At 52.8% G+C, this 26,392-nt stretch overlaps 1 protein-coding gene across 2 annotated transcripts in view; it reads right to left on the bottom strand.

Moving 5' to 3' along the window:
• Window positions 1–26,392, bottom strand: part of PIK3C2B (phosphatidylinositol-4-phosphate 3-kinase catalytic subunit type 2 beta) — a 61,388-nt gene that overhangs the window by 18,773 nt on the left and 16,223 nt on the right. Inside the window, exons 2-18 of one of the 2 annotated variants that reach the window (XM_024750936.1) lie at window positions 21,321–22,341; window positions 18,030–18,130; window positions 17,285–17,439; window positions 16,946–17,066; window positions 13,912–14,023; window positions 13,677–13,756; window positions 13,232–13,295; window positions 11,612–11,758; window positions 10,936–10,969; window positions 9,908–10,103; window positions 8,716–8,838; window positions 5,109–5,276; window positions 4,436–4,547; window positions 3,138–3,280; window positions 1,646–1,834; window positions 408–501; window positions 176–270 (exon numbers count right to left, since the gene is read on the bottom strand). In XM_024750936.1, coding sequence (XP_024606704.1) covers window positions 176–270; window positions 408–501; window positions 1,646–1,834; window positions 3,138–3,280; window positions 4,436–4,547; window positions 5,109–5,276; window positions 8,716–8,838; window positions 9,908–10,103; window positions 10,936–10,969; window positions 11,612–11,758; window positions 13,232–13,295; window positions 13,677–13,756; window positions 13,912–14,023; window positions 16,946–17,066; window positions 17,285–17,439; window positions 18,030–18,130; window positions 21,321–22,253 — 2,867 coding nt within the window. In that variant the 5' untranslated portion in view covers window positions 22,254–22,341. Of the gene's footprint in view, window positions 1–175; window positions 271–407; window positions 502–1,645; window positions 1,835–3,137; window positions 3,281–4,435; window positions 4,548–5,108; window positions 5,277–8,715; window positions 8,839–9,907; window positions 10,104–10,935; window positions 10,970–11,611; window positions 11,759–13,231; window positions 13,296–13,676; window positions 13,757–13,911; window positions 14,024–16,945; window positions 17,067–17,284; window positions 17,477–18,029; window positions 18,131–21,320; window positions 22,342–26,392 lie in introns of those variants that run through there. The other variant, XM_024750937.1, reaches the window with a different exon arrangement.

Below are 26,392 nucleotides of genomic sequence, written 5' to 3'. Positions count from 1 at the left end.
CCATGCGGGTGAGCTGAGAGTCCCCGAGGAAAAGGTGCTGGCCCAAGGCCACCTGGTAAGTCAGACACATACAGCAACCCAGATGGCTCAGCTCCCCACCCTTGCAGGCTTAGAGTAAAACACCCCCAAGTGAAGGAGGTGTGTCCATCTCTCCTCTTTCTGCACACAGTTTTACCAGAAGAAGTAGTGAGTCACTCTCAAGTCAGAGACAGCTCGTTTCAGGAGGAAGCGCACCAAGGGGCTGTCCAGGTAGCACTCATACTTTAAGGCCTGTGTAGGAGAGAGGGAACAGGAGGCTTTGTTGATTGCCTGTAATCTACACCAACTGCTATCCCTGCAGGATGCAGTCTGTCTTGGGGTCCTGGGGGTGGGACCATCAGAACTGGAGGGAAGGCCAGCTCACCCACCTGCACGAGCTGGGGCAGGTAGTCCAACAGCTCAGCATCAGAGAGGGAGCCAATCCACTGAACAGCCATACGACGCACCTCCTGGTCTGGGAACCTGCAAAACAGAGCCCAGGACACTGACGATCCAGCCACAGGGTCTAAGGCACAGGACCGAGCAAGCACCCTCACACCTGGGCCTCAGAGCCATGGGTGAAGAAATGGCAATGACTCCCAGAATCTGCCAAAGCCACTAGAAGAGACCTAAGCACCTTTGCTGGATTGCAACCCTTGAGAACAGCCCTGGCCCATGGTCAGAGTCAGGCTTGGGCCGTGGAAGCCACTCTCACTCCCTGTATGAGTTAAAGAAAATGGGACAAAGTCCTCAACCCCACTCCCAAAGATCTCTTCCTTGACTCCCACTGTGCCAGAAATCCCATCATCAAAGAGCCCTCGTGAGGGTCAAAGCATTATCGTTTCTTGGTACCATCCTTTTAATGCAAAGCTTGCCAGGCAAATAACAAAGATCATGAAATTATATATAAGCCAGTACACCTAGCCAGAATTAGTTTAGCAGAGATTAGCAAAACCTTTGCCTCAAAGAGTCCTGAAGGCAAAATACATGGATCAGGTACATTTTAATTACTAAGAGTGGAAGAAAATAAACCATTCTAGGGGTTTGAGACTGGGAGCCTGTGTCCCCAGAGGAACGAAGGGAGAGAGGACTGTAAGAGCAGAACTAAGTGATAAGGTTTGGGTTACACGGGTGTGTGCGTGTCAAATCTCGGCAAATGTACACATAAGGCTTGGGCATTTACTTATATGTACATTTTGTCTCAAAAGAAAAAACGTAAACAGACATTGAGCTCTAGCTAATGTTATGCTTGCTAAAGTATTTAGGAAGGAGTTATGATGTCTCAATTTCCTTCAAAATGCATTAAAAAATAAGATGTATTGATGGACAGTACGTACACAATAAAGCAAATATAACAAATGTGAATGGTTAGAATTCAGGTGGTGGGAATATGGATGTTCACTATTAAATTCTCAGTTTTGTTGTATGTTTGAAAAATGTTCATAATATAACATGGGGGGTGGGGGTGGAATAAAATAAAGAAAGGGAAAAGGAGAAGTGGAAAAGCCCTGAATTTCCACGCCCACTTGACCATTCTCCCCAGGGCTGGCCAGGGCAGTGATGGGCAGTGCCAAGCCCTGGCTTCTGGAAGGACACGTGGTCAGGAAAGGTGGGTGTTACAACTCACGTGGCATGCAGGAGCCCCAGGGCATCCTGGTGGTTCATGTGGGTCCACTGCTTCAGGAGAGCGTAGATGTCGGGCAGGCAAGCCCACTCCCAGCTGGGGGCGCTAGCGAGCACCAGGGGGAGTGAGCTCACCTCCGAGTGGCAATAATACCGCTTCTCCCACAGGCTCTTTTTGTCAGCATCAGTGAGCCTGGGGGTGGAAGTGGTAGGGGAAGGTGAGAGAGACAGCAGAGTCAGCCAGAGGGTAAGGTACTCACGCTCCAAGAGAATGCGACACACTCCAGTTCAGTAGTTGCCAAACTTTGCAGCATGTTACAATCACCTGAGGAGCTTTATAAACGCCTCTTGTCCAGGCTACACCCAAAACCAATTAAGTCAGAATGTCTGGGGAAGGCAGCCATCGGTAATTTAAAAAATATCCCTAAGTGATTGCAATGTGTGAAGCAAACTCTGGGAGCCAGGGTCCAAATCGCATCTTTGATCCTTGACTCAGGGACATCTCACACCAAGGCAGCATGCAGGGGCCAAGGGCACCGAATTCGCTACCCCTCCTGAGGATGCCCTTCGGCTATCACTCCCAAGTAGAGCCACCAGAGGGCAGTGGTCCCCACTGCTCAGGGTCTGGGCAGCTGAGAGGCCTCCTGGGGCTTCCTGGGGCCAGCTGGAGGTTTTATAGGACCTGCAGCTAATTGGGCCTTGCCTGAGATCAGGTGTCTAATGGGAGAAGGGAGCTCAGGGGCTAATGAAGCAAGGGGTCAGCAGAGGAGTGGGGGCAGGGGAGGTCTGCAGTCACTCGGTGTGATTCTGGCTGCCCTGGGTGAGACACGAGGGAGAGAGATGAGCCCCATCTCTCTCATTTCCCCCAACCGCCACATGCAAGGGCCATGCAGGAGCCACAGAGGTATAGGAGAGAGCAGGCCGGGGAGGAGCCCAGATCCCACCAGCTCCTCCAGCCTCTTCAACCGTGGTGAGAGAGGTAGCCCCAAGGATGAGATCAGCTTGGACTCGCTTACCCCTGACAGCTGCCAGCTTGCCTTGACACCTGATCCTTTTTGGAAAGTGACAGGGCCAGAGAAATGCAAAGGCTGTGGGTGTGGAAGGGGCAGGAGGTGGGGGCAGGGTGGTAAGCATAACGGCCAGATGCCCCAGTGGACAGCAAATAGTACACAGCTTATCTGGGGGTGGGGCAAAGCTCTGGTCCTCTTGGCAAGCTGATTCTGGGCCAAGTCCCCATCGTGGGGATGGGTGTTCCCAGATCTAACATCCTGACTGTGAGCTCTCCACTTTGCCTAAGGTCAGCTCATGAAAAACGTCTGGGGGCCGCAGAGCCCTCTCTCCACCACTTCCTGCCTAGGCGGCAGTGCCCACCCTATCCCACCTCGACTCCCAAAGCAGGAGGACAGGGACCTGCTGGGAGGTAAGAGAAGGTCAGTTAGAACTCGAGAGACTTAGTGGAGGCCCGAGTCACACATGGGGGATGCCCTGGGCCTCACCAGTACAGGGACTCCTTCTGCATGATGTTTTTAAGCACGTGTTGGTCTTCCTCCCGGAGGCTGCCAAACTCATAGCGGGGGCTGAACTTGTCTCCAGCGGGGCTGGTGAACTTGATGTCGAAGGCTGAGGTGGGAAAGTCAATCTGGGAGATGACATCAGGGAAGTGAGGAGAGAGAACAGGAAGCTGGATGGGGCTGCCACCTACCTGGGTCTCCAGCTCTTCTTTTACCCACCAGCCTTCCTGCCTCCCTTCCTCCCTCCCTTACCCTCAGATTCTTTGTCTGTAAAATAACCTTGTTGGACTTGGTGATCGCTAAAGTCCCTTCCAGCTATAACTTCCAGCGAAAAATGAGAAGGAAACAAAGAGAGAGAAAGAAAAACGGTCAAGTGAGGAAGAGGTTGGGCTGAGATGCATCTAGGTGAGGGGACTGGCCCCAGGCCAAACTCTGAACAGAAGCGACATTAGGCTGAGCCACTGGGAGCCTCCACACCGACGTTGGGGAGCCTTCAGTGTGGTCTCGGAGGGCACTACTGCCTGATGGAAAGTGGGACCACATGCCAGGTGAGAGCTCCGCCAACTCTGAAGCCTGCAATGCTGGGTTCCCTTGCTCTCTGCTGCCATGTTCATCCTTCTAAAATGGATGTCAGAGCTCAGGGAGCCAGTCCTCAAAGGGAGTTCCACATCCTTTCATTCAAGAAATGTTTATTGAACCCTAATATGTACCGAGCATTGCTCTGGGCCCTGGGCACAGAGTAGTAAATAAGACAGATAAAAACGCCTGCCTCTTGGAGCTTTCATTCTGTATCCACTTTGATATTCCATATTCCGTACCAAAGCATCTCATGACCACAAGAAAAGGAACCAGAAACGGTAACTAGACCTTGGACCTGACCAGCTCCTCCTGTCCCCAGAGAATGGGTCCACCCCACTAGAGCACTGAGTGGCTGTGGGGAGGGCTTCCCCATGGGCCCCAAGAGGGGATGGCTCAGATTAGTAATATTAGGGTTCAATATAAGGAACTCTGAAGAGCTGAGCCCTGGTTGGCAAGGGTCTCAGACCCTGCCTTCAGGCTCCTTGAAATCAGTTAACCTCAAGGAGATGGGACATAGCTCCCGCAGAACTTGCCCTCCCACTCCGGGTCTAACCATGTTCACCTACTTGCTTCAGTCTCATGATCCCACGCACAAAGTTCCGCACCTTCTCCTACTGCCCCAGCCCAAACCTCAAAGGGAAAACATGGAGCCAACTCCGGAGTGGTCCTGATGGGTCGGTGGGAGGGAGAGGCTGGGGTCTCACCTGCAGGATGACACTATCTGGCTGATGGAAATTAGGTGCACTCCAACGGGTACTGGGGCTTTCCTGTGTTGCTGGCCATAAGCCCAGAAGCTTCCGGCCACAGGTCAGGACTCTAAGGAGGATGGAAGGTGGGATAAGCCAACAAACCCAGTCACTAAGGAGATGGTTCTCCTCCCGCTCTCCCTATCCAAAACTCTGCCTTTTCTGCTTGAAGCCACTGCCCAACTCCTCTCTCTCATTCTCCCCACAGACCACGGCCTTCCCTTTCTTCCAAGTCCTATAAACCGCCCACCACCCCGCCCCGCCGCCAGGAAGCCTTCCTAAACTAACCACACCCTCCCTGGTCTGGGTGACCTGGTGGCAGGGATGCCTTCATGACGTAGAGAGCTGGACTGGATGACCTCTAAGGCCCTTCCAATGACAAGACCAGATGACGCCGCTGCCTGAGCATGCATGTCCATGCCCCTTCCCACCAGTCCTGCCCAGTAGCTCTTGATTACATTAACTGTGCTGGCCACCAGTCCTGTGCCTTGGTTCTCTCCACCAGGGCTGGGACCCTCTGGACTCTGCCGGTGAGCCCCACCTGGCCAAGCATTGGCCCATGCAGCGGCCAGGCCTCTCTCTCCCTATCCCCTCCTCCCTGCCAAGGCCAAGCTGCCCTGGGCCCACATACTGCCTGAAGTTGAAGAGCGGAGCAGTGACCCAGCCCAGGGCTTCGGGCACCCGCCGCTGCTTATTGGACTCCGAGGAACTCCCGGGTGGGGGGATGGGCAGAGCATAGAGAGTGGCACACAGCAGGGTCTCCCGAGGCAACCGGTTCACCTGCACAGGGAAGCAGATCCTAGGGAGGACAGGAAACCAAATCAGGAAGTGCCACCCCTGTGGCTTCCAGGGCCAGGTGGCCCAGGAAGTCAAGACGAGGCTGAGAACTTGGCCTCCCGATATGCTCCCTGGGTAATAAGCCTTCCTGCAGAACCAGGACAGATCCCAAACTGCAGGCAAAACCGCCACTCGATGCCTGCAGGAGCACAGTCTATATGTCTTTGCAGCCTCTTGGTAGAGTAAGACAAACACCCTCTGATTTTGAGGCTACCCACCGTGACCAGACAGAACTCACTTGGCCAGAGCCACCTAGGGTTCAGGTGTCTACATGCCCCATACCGTCAGCCACACTCCTTCCCTTGTTTTAGGATTTCTGCAGAGTCACCGAGAAGCTGCTCCTTTTGACAATCCTTCTCCATTGAACAATCCCCAACCCTCCCCCACCTCTTTCGGCTGAGAGCAGCCTGGAAGCAGCGGCATGATCTCCGCCTTCAGCGCACCCTCCCCCACGGCCTTCCCACCTGTCTGTCCTCCCGTGTCCCCTTCTTCTCCTAACCCACTGGACGCAAATAGTTTGTTCTCACCCCGAAACATTTTCAAAGCCAAAGGGATAAAAAGAAGGGGCTCCTCCAAGTCCCTGGGTGGTGAGAAAGCAAACTGGCGGGGCCCAAAGAACTGACACCGAAGCCCTTGCCAGTACCCAAGCCCAGATGGTCTCTCCCGTGCTCCCACGCCTGAATCACACCCGGCTACTCCCTCCAAGTTCAGGATAAGGACCTGGGGTGGGGTGGGTGGAGAGGGGAGGGGAGCTGTGGGAAGAGGGAGGACCCACATTACCTTTCGGGGAAGCTGTCCCTGGGCCAAAGTCCATACTGTCACACCCTTCTGGCCAGCCCAGGGCCCAGCAGCTTTTATGCCAGAGGGCACAGAGGCGGGGCGGCCACCCCCAAGGTTAGCAGTTTCATGATCAAGCAGCCTCCCTCCACCGCTGCCCCTCACTCCTCCAGGGGAATCTCCACGTAAGTGAGGCACTCTCTTCTTCCCGCCAGGCTGGCAGGGCCCTGCTCTGTCCCGGCTGCCTCTACCATGGGGGCCCACAGCTATAATTAGGACCCCACCAGCAGCCAGCGTACACGCCAGGCCAGGGCTTGGCTACAGTGGCAGAGCGAGGCTGATGGGCCTATTTTGAGAGTTAGCTGACCCCATGCTGCTACAGTGAGGGAGACAATCAGCTGACCCCACAGCAAAGAGGAGACGGAGCTGGCCCTGATCCCTTTCTTCTTTCACCCGAGAAGAGGCTTCCAGCTGGGCATCCAGAGAAAAAGAGAGTGAGGAGCCTTTCTAGCTGAAACCATAATGCCTAGAACCAACCAAGGGCCCCTTCTCCTCAGCCCTTGGGTATATCTGGTATTCTAAAACCTCCCCCATGGACTTTCACCTGGGGTGAGTCAGGACAACCAGTAGGTTAGCTGTAGCCCTGAACTTCCTCCCTTCTGCAACCCATTCCTCAACAGTGCATCTCAGGGGCTGACTCCTCCGGGCAGCATTCCTGGGATGTGCCGGTTCCAGTCCTGGTTCTGCCTCTCACAACCTTGGGCAACTACTCACACCTCTGTGCCCCAGCTTCCTCATCAGTGAAAAGGGGAACATGGCTTCACTTGTGTGATGTGTGTATATACTGGGTGCTTTTTGCTATGTGACACTGTGGTTACTGCACTGGAACGGAGCTATATACATTTAGTACTTTCATGCACAAACATCCCCATGTGTTAGTCACTGTGCCAGTCACTTGGAACAGAGAAACCAGAATTGAGAGAGCTCAGAACACAACGAAGATGAAAAAGAAGAAAGCATTTATCATGTACTAGGTACTGTGCCAAGTACTTTACTTGCAGTGTCTCAACTGCTCTCAAACAACCCTACAGGGTAGGCCCTATTACCATGTCCATTTTGGGTTGAATGACCTGCCCAAGGTTGCACCTACGGTGAGAAGGAGAGGATGATGGCACCCAAAGCCTACACTGTACTGCCTCCTCCCACATGCCTTGGTCTTGATCATGAAGGTGCCACGGGGCATCTGGAGGGGCAGCGCTGACATGACACCCTCCACAAGGCTCTAGGAAGGATAGCAGCCCTATGGGATTTGAGGCAGAGATTCAGACAGGGAGTAGAATGAGACCACAGAGCAGGCAGCTTGAGGTGGGACATGCTGGGCTGCTTCCACACCTCTGATACTCCGTGGGGAAAGGGTCTAAGGCTCATTGTGAGGTCTGCCTGGGCTGGAGCGCTATAAAGCACGCAGTAATTGAGGCCAGAGAATCCCAAGGGGATGGTGAAATTCGGGAGCCGTTTAATGCAGCCATCCTCAGCCTCCAAGGAGTCTCTCCTGCTCTGGTGATTGTTTAATTAAAGGACTTCATTTATACCTTTATTGCTCTAAGAATCATAAACGTGTGAAGACAGGAGAAAAGGTCTGCCTCTCTCCCGTTGGCCGTCTGTAAAATGGCCCACCTCTCCCCGGATTTCCACACTCTCCATCCACCTATTTTGGTATCCCTGGCCTCCCCAAGGACCCTCCTCAATCTCTTTAACCTGCACTCCAAATACTGAATTTGCAGCTCTGCTCTGCACATAAGGACTCAGAGATAAGTCAGTCTGGGAAAGTGAAGCTGCGGGGAGCAAACAAGGCGCTTCCTGACTGTCTGGAGGGAGGATGGAGCAGCACAGAAAAGGCACGAGGCACACACACTCCTGCAGTGTCACCATCGAGGCACCCTGGCCTCCATTTCCTTCCTGTTCTGCTTGGCTGATGCCTACCTTCCGGACAGCAAATTACTGTTAATAAACGGTGGTTAATACTGTCTTGTGCTTGTGTTTTCATGTTTCTATTTATAACCTGTCTTACCTCATTTCCGTGCCACAACTGCCTCTGAGTTAAACAAATGTCCCCATTTTACAGTTTGAGAAACTGAGGCCCAAAGAGGCCAGAGAGAACATATGACTAGAGACAGAGCTAGAAATAGAGCCTTATTCCTATAGCTCTAAGCCCATTAGTCTTCCCTCTAGGCAGCCTGCCCTTCCAGATCTATAAGGGAGAAAGCATGGTGCCGTCTCCCTCTTCCATGGGAACTTTAGGAAGAAGGGAGAAGATGAGACTCCCTCAGACTAGTTAAACCTTTTAAGGGAGACAAGATCAAAACAATGAATTATTATTAAAACTAATGTTTATATGGTCCTTCATGGTTTACAACAAGCCTTTATGGATACTTCTCATTGGAAACTCATAACAACTCGAGAGGTAGAAATTACACTTGTCCCCATTTAAGATAGGGAAGTGGAGTCTCAAGAGTCTGAATGGCTTGTTTGGTTAGGGTTCGTGACAGAGCCTGGTTTAATCTGGGCATTCAGGAGGCTGAGAGGGTCTGCAGTGGGCACTGGAGCCTGGCGGGAGGTCTTACTGCTGGTCCCAGATGATGAGGTGGAAGAGGTACTTGGAGAAGTGAACCCTTCGGGTCCGCAGGGGGCTGCACAGCTCCTTGCCGCCATGGCTGAGGGAGCAGGAGAGGTAGAACTCTTCATAGCTACAAGAGAAAGGGCGTAGGTCAGGACACTCAGCTCCCAGACCTCATCGCAGTCACCCGAACTATGCCAAACTCCATTTCCCCTGTAAGACTCTTGATCTGTGGGGCTGGAACGTGGGGTCAGGGGACAGGACAGCCAAATCGGATTTGCGGAAGTGTGCTCCGGGAAAAGCAACTCGATCTGGATCTCTCTGCCCAGTTTCAGGTTCCATGCTGAGCCCTCGGTTTTTCTCCCTTCTTTATTGGGAAGCAGCCATGCAGCCTCCTCCTTAGAACCAGCTCCAGCCCATGGGGTGTCCGGGGGCACGCCTGCGCACATGCGCATGCGCAGGTGAGAAGCGTGGGGGATGAAAAACGACATATGCTGAAATGAATGCCAACACATGGGAGTCCCTGCAGCTCGCGACAGGTGCCTGACAGAAGAGGTCAGAGAAGGCCCTGGTTTCCCAGGCTGCCTCCTTTGTTCTCCGCCAATCGCCCAGAGGAATACATTAAGTGAGGAACAAAGAGAGAAGGGGAAGGGAGGGAGAGGGGGTCTGGGAAGAGAGGGGCGGGGGGTCGGGTGGAGCCAAAGGCCTATTCCCCCAGGCCTGGGATGCTGGGGGACCCTGAGAGGAGCTCAGGATTACCAAGTTGACGTCCTCCTCCACCCACCCTTGCAGGCCTAGGGAACTCCAGACAAAGGGTCATCTCCCACCTCCCCGCCCCCTCCCATTGTACATCTGCAGGGGAGTGCAGTCATTGGCCGTGAGGCATGCACTCAGATCTGGGAAGCGGCCATCTGTCGCAGCGTCTCCATCAGCTGGCCTTGGACCGGAGGGGGCAGGGAGGCCTGAGCAGCCATCACTGAGAGGGAGTGACAAGATCTGACCACTGCTGCCTTTCCTCTCTCCTCTGGGATGTCCCAGCCCACGTCAGTCTCCCTCCCAGTGGGCTCATGCCCTCAGCCACAGCGCACCATAAGGCCACAGATCCTAAATTTAGGACAGTGGGGTCACGTGCGGACAGGAAAAGCCACCTGAAGTCTAACTCAACTTGCTCCCTATAGGCCATTCAGCCCAGTGCTCACCTGGTAGCCCAGATGATGGGGATGCGGTGGGTGGCATAGACCGTAAAGGCCAGGGGCCCAGAAAAATGGCAGGCCTCCTGGACCAGATCATGCTTGCGGCTCCCGTGCACTGCTGTCTGGAAGTCTGCATTGAACGTGTTGCAGTACAGCTCCACCAGGTCCAAGATGGCAGCTGTCAGGGCTTCCACAACCCTCTCTATGAAAGGAAGGGGATAGAGGAAGAATAGTGAGGCTTCAACAAGCCCCATCTCATTGTCATGGCACTGGCTAAGGTGGGATACCCTAGGACAGTAGTCCCCAAATGCCAGTCACCCATCTGTGATGAAGCAGGAACACATCACGAGCTTCTCATAAAATGACAGATACTCAGTTTTAAAATTGTCCTTATTTTTACGCACTGCTACTTATTTAGTGTAAAATGTCCTTTCTTTTAGGAAGTAGTGGGAATAATAGTTACCAGTTACTTAAAAGAAGTCATTGCTTCGTAAAATAAAAACTGATAATTCTATGTTGGTCCCCAAAATAATGCTTTTTGGTCCATGAAATCTGAAACATTGGGAATCACTGACCAAGAATCCTAGAGATACGAGCTCTGCAGGGCAACATTCTGCTTGCAAGACTTAAGGGGGAATCCTAGGGAAAAATTCTTTATCACCATCTCCCCAGGCCCCTTCAAAGTTGGAAACACAGGGGTTAGGAGCTCACAACCTACCCAAGTGAAAGTTTTTCCATCTGGAACCCAGGGCTAACTCTGCCCCACCACGCCTACCCTCACACTTACACCGCCTCATTACCATCTCCCAGGGACACCACAGGAATAACTAGTAAAAATAACTAGAAAACATTCTGTGGAAAGAAATGTGCTCTCCAGCTGCGTCCACGCCTCATATAGGAAAACACATACACACATACACACACAGAGGCAGACCTGGACCCATAAATCAAAGGGGCCAGGGAGAAAAAGGAATCTGGGCAGAGACTGCAGTTTTCAGCTGCCCCTTCTGGATGAAGAAAAGCAGCTCCCTTACCTCGGTTTTCCCTCACAGCCAAGACGGTGGGATCCTATTGGGGAAAAAGGAGAGGGAGGGGAGCTTCAGGGCCGTGGCCTTTTCCATCACAGCTGGAAGAAGGGCTTTTCACAGCTGTGCTCATCTGGACCAGACTGGACCGAAATTTGAGGAGCAGAGGTTCCCCAGGGAGGATAGAGTAACAGTTTGTACCAGATTCGTGTGATGGGACAGTGAACCAGACCGAGGATAAAATCACCGTGTCCACCCAAATGAAACACGTCAGCCCTCAGGCTACCCCACTACAGATCACAGCACCTATCATGCTGGCTGGCCCCGTCTGCACGGCACACAGCCCCCACTGCGGAGTCCCAAATCCCCGGCTCGGGGCAGATTTTGGTCTTGCACCCTGCTGGGTACGAAAACTGGCAGGCAGCGCCGCAGTGACTGTGAACAAAGCCTCTGATGGCCTGGGATCCCGGCAATCAGTCCCGGGGGGGAGATCCTAGCCCACTCTCATCCTCAGGAAGAGGTGACACACTTGGCATCTATCTCCCCAAAACTCTGTGACTGAATGTTCAAACATAAAAGATGGAGGTTGAGAGAAGAGTCTTTTAGTAAGTGGACACCTAGTCACCTGGTTTTCGGGGAATTTTCCTCTCCTCCTTCCCCACGCTAGTGCTCTGGGCCCCGTTACCTTCTGAATTTTAGGCTTCATTCGGGAAGGGCAGGGGGGCAGCTGGTTGAGAGCGTTGGTGATCTCAGGGGTTTCCACAGCGGCTAGGGCGTTGCAGATGGCCTTGACGGACTGGACCACCCTGTCGGCCTTCAGTGGAAAGTCGCCCTGTGGGAGGCGGCACAGTGAGGCTGGCAGGCTAGCACTCAGCCTCCAGCACCCACAGTGTTGAAGGAATGAGCCGGGAGGAGTAGCGGCTCGTGACTCTCAGGAGTAACCAGTGGAATCCATGCTTTATTTTCAAACATCCAGCGTTAGTGAACCACACACAGCTCCTGCTGAATTAAAGGAGCCAAGCCCACGTTCCCCAGCGCTTTCAGCCATGCTGCCTGAACCTCCTCTTATTCCCAGCCTCCCTCTGTCCGCTACAGTCTGCTTATACTATACAAACACATGCAGGGTCTCCCCCAGAGACATGCAGTTTCAATAAAATCCATCCACAGGGACTAGCAGGGGGATGAAAGAGATCACACTGAGGGCCCACTTGCCCATGCAGCCTTATTTCTCCTACTACTGTCAAGAATGTCCAGATGGGTCTCATCTCAGACCATGGCCATGCCCTGCCCTCTGCACTTTGGCTCCTGCAGTTTTCTCATTTGGAATCCCCTTACCTGTCCTACCCTGATTACCTAAGTAAATGCAAATCACGGACCAGCTAAACTCCACCCTCCTTCCCCAAGCCTTCCCTGGACAGTCCCCCTCTCTATCACTCTCCAAGAGCCCCTGATTAACTCATTACCAACCTGTTCTGTCTACTAATAGCTTTACGTTACTATTCCATTTTTCTGGCAGGAACACAAGCTCCCTGAAGGCTAAGACAATTCTTATGCTTCTCCATCCACAGTAGCCATTAACAGAGGGCCAGACTAGTGCAAAAAAAGGTGTGCGGAGAACTCCCCTCTCATCACAGTAAATTTTCAAGCAGAGGCTGCTAGAGAAGGGATTCTGGTAGTCGGTGGAGGGCTGAGCTAGATACAAAGCTGAACTCTCCCAAAAGGATGTGACCACTATAACAGGATCAGTGAGACAGGGATTATTTTTGAAGGTCACTGTCTGATTTTCTTCAGCTTCACGACATGTGGAGCAAATGTTTATTCTCATGGTTTTGAGGCTTAAAACTCCATGTGAATCCACGTAAGGAGAGTCCTGGCCCTTCCCTACCTTTGGGACCCTCCACCTCCTGACGGTTTTCCACCTGTGACACCAGCACATCAGAACCTCTCAAATCAGAGGTTCCTGGGCCCTGCCCACAGGAGGCACACTCCAGTGCACGCTGAAGTTCAGCGGCAGGGCGACAACTCTACGCCCCTTAGCTTTGAAGATGCCCTGCTCCAGAGATAGGATCAGGGCACGGTTCCTGACCTACTTCTACAGAGGAGCACAACCCTTCTATACACACTTGCCGGCTGCCCAAGAGCTGGCAGTCGTGGTTTACCCATGTGCTAGGGGAATGAAAAGAAGTGCTCTGCTAATAGATTTTCAGTATCTACTCCAGATCCCCAGTGTTAGCTGATCCCAGGAGGACTGGAGGAGAGGAAGGGAGCGTTGGGCAGCTGGGCCAGCCCCAGAATTTGTACTCACATCAGCCAACAGGAAGGCATCCACCTCATTGTGGTAAGTGTCAAACAGAAGACTCAGGGCCTGCCTGGGGAGGTGGGGACAGGGAAAGGTCATAGAAGATGTCAGAATAGACCCAGTGTACTGGAAGACCCATCCTCGCCCTCCTTCTCCACAGCTCAGGAATCAGACTCTGGCTTAAACGGGTTCCCACTCTTCCCTTAGGTCCCATGAAGACTGAAGGCCGGCAAGTCCTTTCTAGTTGGCTACCTTCTACCTGGAGAATGTGGTAAAGGACTAGAGGGAAGAGATGTAACATACCCTGAAGTGGGGATCTTCTCCTCTAAGACTCTTGGGCCCCAACACCTGCAAGAACCCCTGGCCCTGGCATAAAGGCAAGCAAGGGTATCTGCTAGGGTCCCCTCACGGTTCCTGCTTGGGCCACATCCAAGATGGTACCCACTCTCACCTGCTGATGGTCTGCTTGACTGGCCTCTCCTGCAGATGGATGAGGTAGTTCAAGGTGGAGGGGCTCTGGTCATCATTCACCTGTGTAAGAAGTGCCCTATTCAGAGAAGGGTGGTGCCTGTATCACAGCCCAGTGCTACTACCCCATGTCCGCCCAATGTATTCCATATCACCCTCTCTCTGCCCACTACCTCCCCATCCCTATGCAGCCATCAGCCTCCCCACCACACACGAACCGTCCGGGCCAGGTCACCGCGTACAGCTTTCTGCTCCATCAGCTGTAGCCGAATGTCGATGTCGAACTTTCGACAGTACTGAATATACTCGTGGCTGCCCAGGGCGTGCTTGCTGGTGGGACAGGGGGACAAGGCCATTAGCATTCTGGGGACTCACTGGGACTTTCAAGGGAAATGCATACCTTAGCCTCAGGGAGAGACAAACAGGAGGAAGGGGGAGGAAAGGTGAAGGGGGAGTATACCTGTCATGTACCCCCACCTTAGCTCTTAGGAGATGTCATGGTAGAGCTTGGGGAAAGAAACAGGTCTGTCTAAAGAAATGCCACCTATTACATTTAACCCTTGGTCTGTACAAACAATGACTTTCCTAGGTATTTATTACCATTATCACTGGTTCACTCTAGGGGTGGGAACTTCTGGAGGGAGGGGAGAACAAAGAGATTTCTCAGGGGCAGCGTTTAAACCCCATCCTCTTGGCTTTGGTACATAGGACGCAACAGAAGCCAGCCTGTGCTCAGGCTTGGGTGTGGAGCTCAATGGGTGACAATATCCCCCCAGCACTGTGATCCTAAGTCTCACATCCCCCACCATTACCAACTGGGTGCTGAGACCAACCAACCAAACCCACCAAGATTCCAGGTCTATTATCCCTAACCCATCAAAGTGCTGCTTCTCACCTCCCTCTGTGGGTCCTGCGATTGTGAATAACAAGGTAAATCTCTACAGACTACCAGCGTGCTATTCCCACTGCTCAGGTTAGACCCCTGCCCCACCCCCACGTTTCAGAGAAGGGGGCTTAGGGAGTCCCTCGGTGATCCAGCCACTTCCTCCCTCCAGATCACACCTTAGGCAGAAAGGAAGCTGAGGAGAAGGGGCAGGCTGAGTCCCACTTGCAGGCCAGCACTGCAGGCCTGGGCCATGTCCCAGCAGCTGGGTAACAGAAGCCGGAAAGGGACTTCCTTCCTCAGCAGAGCTGGGAATCTAGGCCAGAAATGGAGAGGAAAGGAGCAAAGCATAGGGCTCTGTGCAGAAGCCGACACAGGTGCCTGGGCCGGAGGCCAGTCCAGTCCAGCTAGGACGTAAGTGGGTTTTCCACATCCGGAGGCGCCAAGCCTCTGATTTAGACCCCAACCTGCTGAGACTGAGCTGCAGCCAAAACCTGGGGGTGGGAGAGGCTGGGCTGTGGGGTGGGGCTGGTGGGAGTGCCCCAGGAGGAAGGAAGAGTACGTCAGGGGTGGGGGAGGTGGCAGGAAACCCAACCCTCCCCGGGGACTGTCTCAAGGTTCTTATCTGAGAGCAGCCTGCATCCTGGACCCGCCACTCCCCCTCAGCATCAGCCCCTTTTCTGAGCAAGAGTAGGAAACACAGGGCCTCCTTGGGAGCTAGCAGCTTTCTGGAACCCCCAGAGGGTCCTTTTCACCCCCACCCAAGGCAGCTATCTTGTGCTCGGGGGTCTGGGCTTTTCTGTTGCGTGGGTGGGAAGAGAAGAGCCTTGGCGGAGGAGGGGGCTCCTGGACCAAGAGTGATGGACACAGGTCCCCCGGGGACTTGCTTGCCCTTCTCGGTGGAAGGCCTTCCTCTGTGTGCATTCAAGTTAGAGTGGGAGAGGCATGACCCTAGGACCAACAATCCTTCTCCACCTCGCCTGGAACGCTCCACCTGGGTCTTGGCAAGATGTCAGAAGCTGACGGCTTATCTACCACCTCTGGACTTGGGGGCTCAAAGGCTAGGGGGCTGCAAGGGAAATGACGGTATCCATCTAATCCGCATCCTCTCTTTGGACTGGTCCTTCCCTGGGAATATTTACTGACCGCTCATTGCGTGATCCTCGTATTTAACCCTCACTACATTGTACAGAAGCAGCTGAGGGTCAGAGCTCCACAACTAGCAAGTGGCAACTGGGACCCAAACCGGCTGTGTTGATGTGACCCATTATGCCCCTTGCTCCCTTACAACAGCGGCAGGTGCTCTTCGCCAGGAGCCCCTGAATCTGGGGCCCCCTCTATTCCTCTAGGGCAGAGCGATACACATTTGAACCGTGCTCCCTGGAGGTGTGCCACGTAGGGCCCCGCCCCCTTCTTTTCTCTCAGTTTTCCAGTTGAGGGCACAGAGGCCAGGAAGGGCCCACAATATCCCTAAGGTTAAAGAAACCAGCCAAGAACTGCTCTAGCCATAGACCAACCATCCTTGCATCTAGACCTGCATATAAGAGAAAGCAAGTGGTGGCCCTCATCGCGCACTCCTCAGACCTGAGATACCGGCCTCTCCTTCCCCACTCCCAAGATCTGCTTCACCAAGTGGCCAGTAGTAGTGGGCAGTAGGCAACTGGAAGCTCAGGGAGGAAAGCAGCTCTCTTCATTTCCTTATCCGCTGGCCTCTGGCTGACTCTACAGCCTGCCACACAGCTGTACCACCTGAGGGGTCCAATCCGCCCTCCCACCACCCCAGCACCCCAGAGTCCCAGGGCAGTGGAAAGGGGATTGCTGCCACTGGAGGTAGAGGCGCTGGAGGCGAGCCTTTGGTAAGGAGCATAACCAGCTGCACGTGCCAGTGGGGGAAAGGCTTGTCGGCAGGGGAAGGGGGAGGAGAGAGCAACCGGGATTTTTACCGCTAGTTCCACAGGGCGCTTCTGCCCAGTCCTCCTCCAGCCCTTGGCCACAAAGACCCCACACATAATCTAGGGTGGGAGAAGCTACCCCACATAGTTCCCCCGCCCCCATACACACATCCCTCCGCACGCAGAAGTCTGCAAGCAGATACGACTTAGTCTTTGTCTAATCCCAGTTCCAAGCTCTTTCCACAGCAGATTTGGCCCAGGAAGCCAGCCAACCCTGCTGGAAGACCGAGCTCCTGGGGAAAGTACGACGTGGCTGACAGTATGCCCAGAAAGCAGGAGTCCTGACTGTGGGATTGGCAGGGAGCTGCCAGCCCCAGGCCTCGAGCCCAGCACCACCCCGGTGAAGCCCCCTCAGAAGCCTACTACCCAGAAGGCAGGTGCCACTTCCTGCCCGCTTGTCCCAACCAGTACACTCACTTCTGCAGGAATTCCTCCAGCCCACAGGGCTTTAGCACGAAGTCACCCACATCGACACCCCTCAGTTCATCATGGGTATAGCACAGGGTCTGGTAGATGAGCAAGTCTACAGTGGAGGAACCTGCAAGGGGCGAGGCAGGGGAAGCAATGAGTGGGGGGGGCACTGGGGCAGGCAGGGTTCATCCCGATCCCGTCCCCCAGAGCCATCAACAACCAGATAAAGCAGGCAAACACACAGTTTGGGGTTGGGAATCGACGGCAAAAGACCCCACACGGTCAAAACACCGTCACCCCTGCCCCACCTTTAGGGATGCTCACACCGACTCCCCACTAACTTACAGTTGCAGGTAAAAGTGAGTGGCTCCCGCAGGCTGTCACACAACACGGTCACCTTCAGGTTAACCTCATCCCCGAGGTGCTCTGGGCTTGGGGTGACAGTGCTCCAGACATACCCAGTGAGGGAGTAGTCTTGGACGTCAGAGCCAGATCGGAGGCTGTGCAGGAAGAGAGGGAGAAGGACCGTCGCTGTGCCTTCAGAAGAGAATGGTCAACAAGAGGCCTGCTGGGACCTCCCGTCCTGAGGCCCAAGGACCCCTCCGTCCCCACTCAGCCCGTGGGTCTGTGGGCCAGGATGGGGGCAGTGGGGAAGCAGCTGGGGGAAACCCTGTTCTTGATACATCTGTTACAGTTGCAAAATGTTTCCCAAGCTGAGTTGAACATTAAGGATAGTTTTAAAACCACACAGCTTTCCACGGAAAAATTTTCCACTTCCTTTCTCTTTTAGCCCCAGATAAGATTACACTCTTATCTCCATCTGGGGTGTGTTTGTTCCTAAAGGCAACGGAGCCTGAAGTGATTGGAACAATTTGACTGTTAGATCAAGGTTTCCTGAATTTTGTCCAAAGTGTGAAACTTCTAAGATTCCAAAAAACCTGCAAATATCGGTTGCAGGAAGCATCCCATAGTTGTAAATTGAGATGTATTAAATATGGCTCTTCTTCCTCCCTAGAAAGTTCTGAAAGGGGTGACTCTCCTCCCCAGCGCCCACAACCCCCCCCCCAACCCCCCAGTCTTTAACTCTTACATATCCAGCATGTGGCAGAACGCAGCAACTTCTTCATCTCTCTCCTCTGAGACCTCAAACAACTCATGGCCATTGGTGATGGCGTGGGGCCGGGAGCCCACCTTTAAGAGAAGAGCAACTTACTCAGTGCCTTTTCCCTCATGCCATCCCCTTCCCGCAGGCTCCTAGGCCTAAACTCTTAAACTCTAGGTGTAAAGACTTTCCAGTGAAAGGGGCATAAAAAACATGTGGGAAATCCAGGAATGTATTTATCTGCCGTCCTGGCCGACCAAGAGCCAAGGCGAAGGCGTACTTGATGTCTCAGCTGAGTCTGGAAGCCTGGGTGGGATGGACATGAGTGTGGCCGAACCTCCTTCCCGAGAGGCCAGTGTCTAATAAGCTCAACCCTGCAGGTCAGGCGGTTCCCGGCACGCTGGGCCGTGGGGCTGGCTTTCTGGGGGATGCTCCCAGAGGCGTGGAGGGGAGCTGAGCAGACAGCCGTTGTTCCCCGTCCCACCACTGAGGCCAGAGCAAGTGGGTTGCCCAAACCGTCCCCAGGGAAGCTGAGCCCTGGGCAAAGCTCCAACATCCACAGTAAGCCCCAGGGACCCAACTCAGAGAGAGACCGAGAGACCGTGAATGGAGGCAATGACTCAGACACATGTGTCTTCCCAGTAAGCACTACTTGAGGAAGAGAGCGTCAAAGCAGCCTTCTGGGCAGGAAAGAACCGGGAAGAAGGCTTAGCTCCTCCTGGCTCTCAAGTCTTCTGGTCCCCAACAGCTGGAATGTCAGGAAGCCTCCCTGGGCCCCACTTCCTGTCCAAGAACATGTGTGTGCTGGTGGGGATTCTCACAGACAAGACCTCAAACTGTCTCCCACCACAGAGCTGTTTTCAGTCACCCATGAGGAGTTCTAAAGCAGCCCTCGCACAAGGCCTGCAGCACAGCCACAGGGAGGAGCTGGTGCGTGGCAGGTTTTGGCCTGCCTGCCCGGAGCCACCAGGGAGGCCACTGCAAGGGAATGAGGTGACAGCTCTGACAGAGTGCCGGCCTGCATCCGGTAAAGGCGGATACTTCCGGGGAGCCAGTGTGCACACACGCAACGCCTCACCTCTCAGCCTCCCCCTGGCTATTCTCCTGTCCTCCCCGCCCCCTCGGGGCAGATGGCAGCAACTGAGCTCCTCATTTGAATATCCAGATTGTTTCCTCTGAGTGACCCTCTCTCATTGGCCTTGCTCCCCTGGGTGAGCATGGAGGGGGTGCAGAGAGGGGAGGGTAGCCGTGGGGGCAGTTGGCATGGGAGGCCCTGGCTCTGCCAAGTTCATGCCTGTGTCCCAGTCAAAACAATAGTACCACTGTCAGCAACTAACCCACAAAAGTGAGAGCGATAGAGAGAGCGACAGAGACAGACAGAGACAGAGAGACAGCAAGAGGAGGGGAAGGCAAGGAGGGTGGAGAACAGAGTGGTGACTGAAGGCCATTTTCATGCCTTTCAGTACCACTCACTGGCTCCATAAGAAAACAAAAGCCACTTACGTTTGCCCTGCTGGCAGGCCCTGATGGCATCGCCCGATGCTGGCTGGGGGGATCTGCAGGGCAGAGGCTGGCAGCAGGGGTACCAGGCTGGCATTTGGAGCCAACCATTTCCTTAGCTGGCTCCACAGGCCTGGGATAAGGTGGGTCCCTCCGGCTGGAAGCCCGGCGAAGGCGGGGCGGTGGTATGGGTCGAGAGCCCGAGGGGCCCCCCCTCCCAGTGGGATGAGCCCCTGCACCAAGCCGGGGTGGGGAAGACCAAGGCCGCATTTCCCCCTAAGAACTGGCAAGGGCTTTTTGCTTTGCCCTAGCTTCTTCAAGGAGACTCTGGACCAAGCTCCCTCCCAGAACTCTGATAACACACAGGGGATGGGGGAAGGGTGAGGGAGTGGGGGGGAAGCAGGAGAGCGAGCCACGGAGGTGACCACCTACCAGGGTGGCCTGCCGCTGCGCAAGCAGGCCCAGCTGTGCAGAACAGAATCTCCCTGTCCCTATAAATAGCAGGAACAGCCCCACCTCTCAGAGCAAGTCTTTTAAAAAGCCCTGTGCTCTAGAGCTGTGACTTAACCCAGGAGCTGCCTCTGCTCTGGGGGACTCGCTTAGCCGAAGCACAGGAAGGAAGGACCACGTGGCTTTTCCAGAGTTGTGAAGGATCCCAACTGCTGGGACACAAGGTGGGAAAGCCCCAGTGTCCCTTAGACAATGGATAAGGAGGAAACAGGGAGGGAATGAGGTGGAAAGCTGTTAGGACAGAACTCATCAGCCACAGGGGTGCCTCTCGGCTCCCCTGGGGTCAGGGTTTCCAAGTGCAAAACACAAAGCAGGCTTCAGGTCCTGCCCATGGAGATGTTGCTGACACTTTTTAAACCAGAAAAAGATCAAAGCTGCCCTGGAACCTACGCCATGCTTCTGTGCAGACAGTTTTCTATTTTATACTATATACTGACAAAAGTGAAATAATTACCGTCATACTGCATACTTTTTTCTTAACATTTTCACTGTGAAAAGAGATGGATGATGGTGAGGATTGCACAACGGTGTGAATGCATTTAATGCCACTGAACTGTATACTTACAGTTGGTTAAGATAGTAAATTTTATGGTATGTGTATTTTATCACAATGAGAGAGATGTGCGGGGGCACACACACGAGGACAGGGAGGAGAGAGACAGAGGGGGAGAGACAAAGGGAGGGAGAGAGACAGAGGGAGTAACGCAGAGAGAGCCAGCAGCGAGCTAGCGAGTGAGAACAATGGAGCTTTGGGATGAGACAGAGCAGGGCTAGACTAGCCACTGCGGATCACTAGGCAGGGTTGCTGAGGGGTCTTGACCAGGGTCTGGGACTTAGTGAGCACTAAACATCGGTTAGTATCACGACGGAACCTCATCACCACGCAGCATTTTGGGCAGAGCAGAAAGTCAGAAAGCAGAAGGAGCCCACCCCAGTGCACAAGGCCATTCGGCCATGCCGTCAACAGTGTATCCCCTCACCCCAGTTCTGTCCTTATATCACGAAGTGGGTATTCCAAAATGCCTGCCCCGAGAAGGACCGTTTGGCCAAGATACACAAAACTGGCCCTGAAAAGGAGCCTTCTCTACTAGTGTCCCTCTTCCCTCCCCAACCACGGCCCGGGGGCCCAATGTCAGAAGCAGAGGGCAGGAGAGGACTGAAGGGGTGAGTGTGGAGCAGACTGTGGTTTGGACAGCAAAGAAGAAAGGGGGACTCTATTTCTGAATGACAAGGGGAAAGGGGACAGAAGAAACATAATCAGGTCCTCACCGGAGCTGCAGAAATCTGGAGGTTCTTGCCAGATGTCCCATTTTTCCGGTTGGCGTAGCGGGAGGTGTAGGTGCGGGGGGGTACCTGAGGGGGCATGGTCTTGCTCCGGGCCACAGGTTTTCCAGGAGTGTCCTTGCCAAAGTTCAGGAGTCCTCGGCCCTCCTTCCAGCCCCTGGTGGCGTCCCGCAGCATCTCTGCATCATAGGTTGACTTCAAGTTGAGCCGTGTAATGGCATCATTGATACCGTCGTAGTCCACGGACCCCAGTAGGCGCCCTGGACCCCCACCTCCCAGCTCCTCTTCCTCTTCTAGGAGCCGATGCCCCAGCAGTTTGCCTGGAGGTTGTTCGACCAAAGAAAAAGTATTGATGTCATTGGGCTGGGAGATCTTGGAGGATGAGGGGGACCCCTTTCTGGGAGGCAGGGGAGGAGTGTCCCAGATAGAGACTCGGGGAGGCAGAGGAGGTGGGGACAGTTTCTTCAAAGAGTCGTCTGTGTCCCCCAGTCCTGGGGACAAAGAGAGCCCCCCATCTGAACCATCAAAAATGTAGAGATAGTCTCCAGCCAGGGAGGCTTTGGGCCAGGGATCTGGGCCAGGCTGGGAGCCCTGGGAGGTAGAGTGGTTGGGCAGCCCTTCCTGTGGGGAGAGCGAGTTGTAATTGAGGGTAGGGTCAGAGCCAGAGAGACCACGTAAGAGCTTGAGGTCCTTCCGCCTTCCCGCTGGCTTGCTGTAGAAGTCTAGGACAGGCTCATCCCAGCTGATGAGAGAGGGGTCTGTGTTCTGCTTGGCTCTGCTTTCCTCCTTGTCGTGCCGAAGCCGGGACAGAGCATCATACTCCATCTGCAGGGCTTCGGCCATGGCCAGCTCTTTGCGGCTGATGCCCACAGACTCCAGTGACTTCCAGTGATCCCCACTGCCCTGAGTCGAAGACATGGTGAGGATGGGGGACAGAGGAAACAAGGAAGTCTTCTACTTCCTGGCAATGTCAGTTCTGCAGGGTTGTGGCATGGTGTCTGGGCACCTGCAAGTGAGGAGGAAAAATATCAATCATTCAGTCACAAAAAGAGACGTGTCAATAATCTGATTGGGTGACATAATCTGGGCCACTGCCTGTTTCTTGAGTGCCTACAACAGATGGAAAGAAACAGAAAGATGGAGAAAAAAAGAGATACCGAGACAACTTTACTTATCTGTTACATCCATCTACCCTTCCATTCATCTATACATGTTTCCATTTCTGGTCCCTAAATCCCATCCTCATCTCGCTCACAGGTACCCCGAAGAAAGAAGGAGGCACCTTGTATCAGCTAAGAGGAAAAGATGGAGACAAGGGCTCTTCAGTCAGTTTAAAGAGGACGGCTCTCCAGCGTGGATGGACCTAGAGATTATCATACTAAGCGAAGTAAGTCAGACAGAGAAAGACAGATACCATATGATATCACTTATATGTGGAATCTAAAATATGACACAAAGGAACATATCTATTAAACAGAAACAGACTCACAGACATAGAAAACAGACTTGTGGTTGCCAAGGGGGGCGCGGGTCGGGGGAGGTTTGGGAGTATGGGATTAGCAGATGCAAAGTATTATATATAGGATGAATAAACAACAAGGTCCTACTGTTATAGCACAGGGAACTTTCATCAGTATCCTGTGATTAACCATAAGGGAAAAGAATATGAGAAGGAATATATGTATGTATACCTGAGTCACTTTGCTGTATAGCAGAAATTAACACATTGTAAATCAACTATACCTCAACAAAAAAATTTTTTTAATAAAATAAATAAAGAGGACAGCTCTCACACACCGCTGGTGGGGAACGTTAAATGGTACAACCACTTTGGAAAACAGGCAGCTTCTTGAAAAGGTAAGCATCCACCTACCATATGACTCAACTATCCCACTCCTAATTACTGACCCAAGAAAAATGAAAGCATATGTCCACACAAGCACTTGTATACGAATATCCACAGCAGTCTTATTTGTAACATCAAAGAACTGGAGATGCGATTCACTTTGTTATAAAGCAGAAACTAACACACCATTGTAAATCAATTATACTCCAATAAAGATGTAAAAGAACGAAACAAACAAACGAACAAAACTGGAGACAACCTAATGTCCAGCAGCAGGTGAATGGATTAAAAAAAATATGATACATCCACACAACGGAATACTACTTAGCAACAAAAAGGAATTAATTATCGACATATGCAATCACATGGATGAATGTCAAAATAACTATGTTGACTAAAAGAAGTCAGACAGAGTATGAGTGTGTAGGATTCCGTTTATATAAAATTCTGGAAAATGAAAACTAATCTACAATGACAGAAAACAGATGAGTGGCTCTCTGGGAAGGGGTGGAAGGAGGGTTACAAAGGAGCACAAGGACACTTTGGGGACAAGGAAAATGTTCACTGGCTTGATTGTGGTTTCACGGGTATATACATATGTCAAAATTTATCAAGTTGCACACTTTACATATGTACCGTTTATTATATGTCAACTATACCTCAATAAAGCTATAAATGAAAAGTACAACAAAGCCCTATGAAACAGCTACTCAGACTGCACTAAGATCCTCCCAAAATGCACCGATATGAGTCAATAAAACAAAGTCTGCCAACAGGTGAGACCCGGGCACCTGACGGAGTACAGGTGTGCCGAAATACTGATTTCCCTCAGCCCTGAGGAAGCCAGACAGGCAGAGAACACCCGCCACCTGCCAGCCAGCTGCCTCTGGCCACGAGCAGCCCCTTCATTCACTCCAGTGTTGGTACCCTTTTCCTTTAGAAGCCGTGACTGGAGGCACGGTTGCAACGACAAGGCGAGCTGGCCCAGTGGTTCTCAACCCTGGCTGCACATTCGAAACACTGGGGGAATTTTTTAGAAGTACTGAAGCCCAGGTACTCTCAAGAGATTCTGATTTAATTGGTCTGCAGTAGGGCAGCGGTATTTTTTAAAACTCCCCAGGAGATTCTAGTCTGTAGCCGAAGCTGAGAACCATGGACCCGTGTGTGTATGTGTTTCAGATTAGGTTGGGGCAGGCGATTGTTTAGTAAGTGGTTTCTGACCCTTCTCACCAGCAGCTGCGAAGTTCACGATTTCATAAAATTATCAAAAATCCTTCATTTTGTTGTCCTGTTACCCAGCAGGTAACAAACATGTGAAACACGTCCTTCCTCATGACTAGAAAATTGAAAGCATCAATAGGAAAAAGGTTCAGACAGATTCGCGGGTGGTAAGTTCCATCAGACCCCAAAGGAGTTAGGACAAGAGTATCCCTCAACCTGAGGTGCCCTTCCAGGATCCTGGTGCATCCATCAGGCACAGCCTGGCTCAGGGAGTCTTAGAAAGTATTTTCCCCCAAATGGAATAGCCCAAGCCCAGCTTCAGGGCATACAAAAGCTGCTCTCTGCTGATTTCTCTGCCTGTTGAGTTTCTCCACGCTTCAACAGCTCCTTGTAGATTACTTTTTATCCACAGAGGGTAAGAGGGAGTCTTGCTATTTAAAATTGAAAGGAATCGGATGCACAGATGAAGATACCCAGAACTTGGCTGCCCAGAGCTGGGAAACGGGCCCAGGAAAAGGAGGGCCTAGTACTTTCGATGGGAGACACAAGATAAATGCTCAAAGGTGAACTGAGATTAAGCCTTTTAATCCAGAGAGCAACTGTATTTTCAGCCCCAAGCTGGGACAAGCAGAGTAGTAACACTGGCCTTAGCCAGGCACCACTGTGAAGAGAAAAACTGAGGCCATTGGAAATAATCTCTCGCGCTTTCCTGCCTCTCTTCCCTACTAACTTAACCACACTTGCATTTGGCCTCCCTTCCCTTTTTCCTTTTTTATTTATTTTATTTATTTTTTGGCTGCGCTGGGTCTTCATTGCCGTGCGCGCTCTCTAGCTGCGGCGAGCGGGGGCTCCTCTTCGTTGCAGTGCGCGGGCTTCTCATTGCAGTGGCTTCTCTTGCTGTGGAGCGCAGGCTCTAGGCACGCGGGCTTCAGTAGTTGTGACGCATGGGCTCAGTAGTTGTGGCTTGCGGGCTCTAGAGCGCAGGCTCAGTAGTTGTGGCACATGGGCTTAGTTGCTCCGCGGCATGTGGGATCTTCCCGGATCAGGGCTCGAACCCGTGTCCCCTATATTGGTGGGTGGATTCTTAACCACTGTGCCCCCAGGGAAATTCCTGGCCTCCCCTTCTTCCTTTTGGTCTCAGGGAAAGCAGGTCTCCGCTTCCCACTGAGGTAGAAGCCTCCAGAGCCTCCAGGGCGCTTGCCCCACACACTGGATCTCCTCTAGGCTGATGCTCCAACTTCCCTTCCCCCTCCTGTACTTTCACCTCTTCTCCTTAACTGGGTCTCTCTCTTCAGCACATAAACATGATCAAGCTTCTTCTAGCCTTAAAAAGAAAAAGAAGAAGGAACAAAAACCAGAACCCTACACCCTAAGCACCCTCTCTTGCCTTTCTGTCCTTCAGCTCATACCCTCCCTGTTCTTCCTTCCCTTTCCAGTCAAGCTTCACAGAAGACACACGATGTTTCTCAATTCTCCCTTATTTACTCTTCAACTCACTGTAATCTGACTTCTGCCCCCAGCATTACACTAAAATGCCCCAACAACAATGCCCAGGCCACCCAGTTCCACAGGCACTTCTATCTGCCCAGACATTGCTGCTGCACTTGGCTCTCAGGCCATTCCCTTCTTCCTTACATCCTCCACCCCCTGGCTTCCATGACACTACTTTCTCGTGTTCTCCACCTCTGTCACTGTCCTCCTCTTCCTTTGTCCACCCCTGAAATATTGGTGTTGGCTCAGGACTCTATTCTCAGCCTCTGTTAATGTGACAACCCCACTGGGCAGTCTCATCTGTTCTCCCACTCACATCACGTGCGTGTTGATGATTCCAAGTGTGTGTCTCCCCCGTCAAGTTGATATGCCCACCCATATCTCAAACCCCAGATGTCCAAAACTGAACTATCACCTTCTTATTTCCTTCCCACAACCTTCTCCTCCTTCCTGGTTCCCCATCTGGGTGAATGGCACCATCCAGTTACCCAAGCTAGGA

The sequence above is a fragment of the Neophocaena asiaeorientalis genome, unplaced genomic scaffold (assembly GCF_003031525.2).
Source record: "Neophocaena asiaeorientalis asiaeorientalis breed wild unplaced genomic scaffold, Neophocaena_asiaeorientalis_V1.1 scaffold67, whole genome shotgun sequence".
Classification (NCBI taxonomy): domain Eukaryota; kingdom Metazoa; phylum Chordata; class Mammalia; order Artiodactyla; family Phocoenidae; genus Neophocaena; species Neophocaena asiaeorientalis.
The sequence above is the reverse complement of the archived record's forward strand: the minus strand, read 5'-3'. Positions and strand labels throughout refer to the sequence as shown.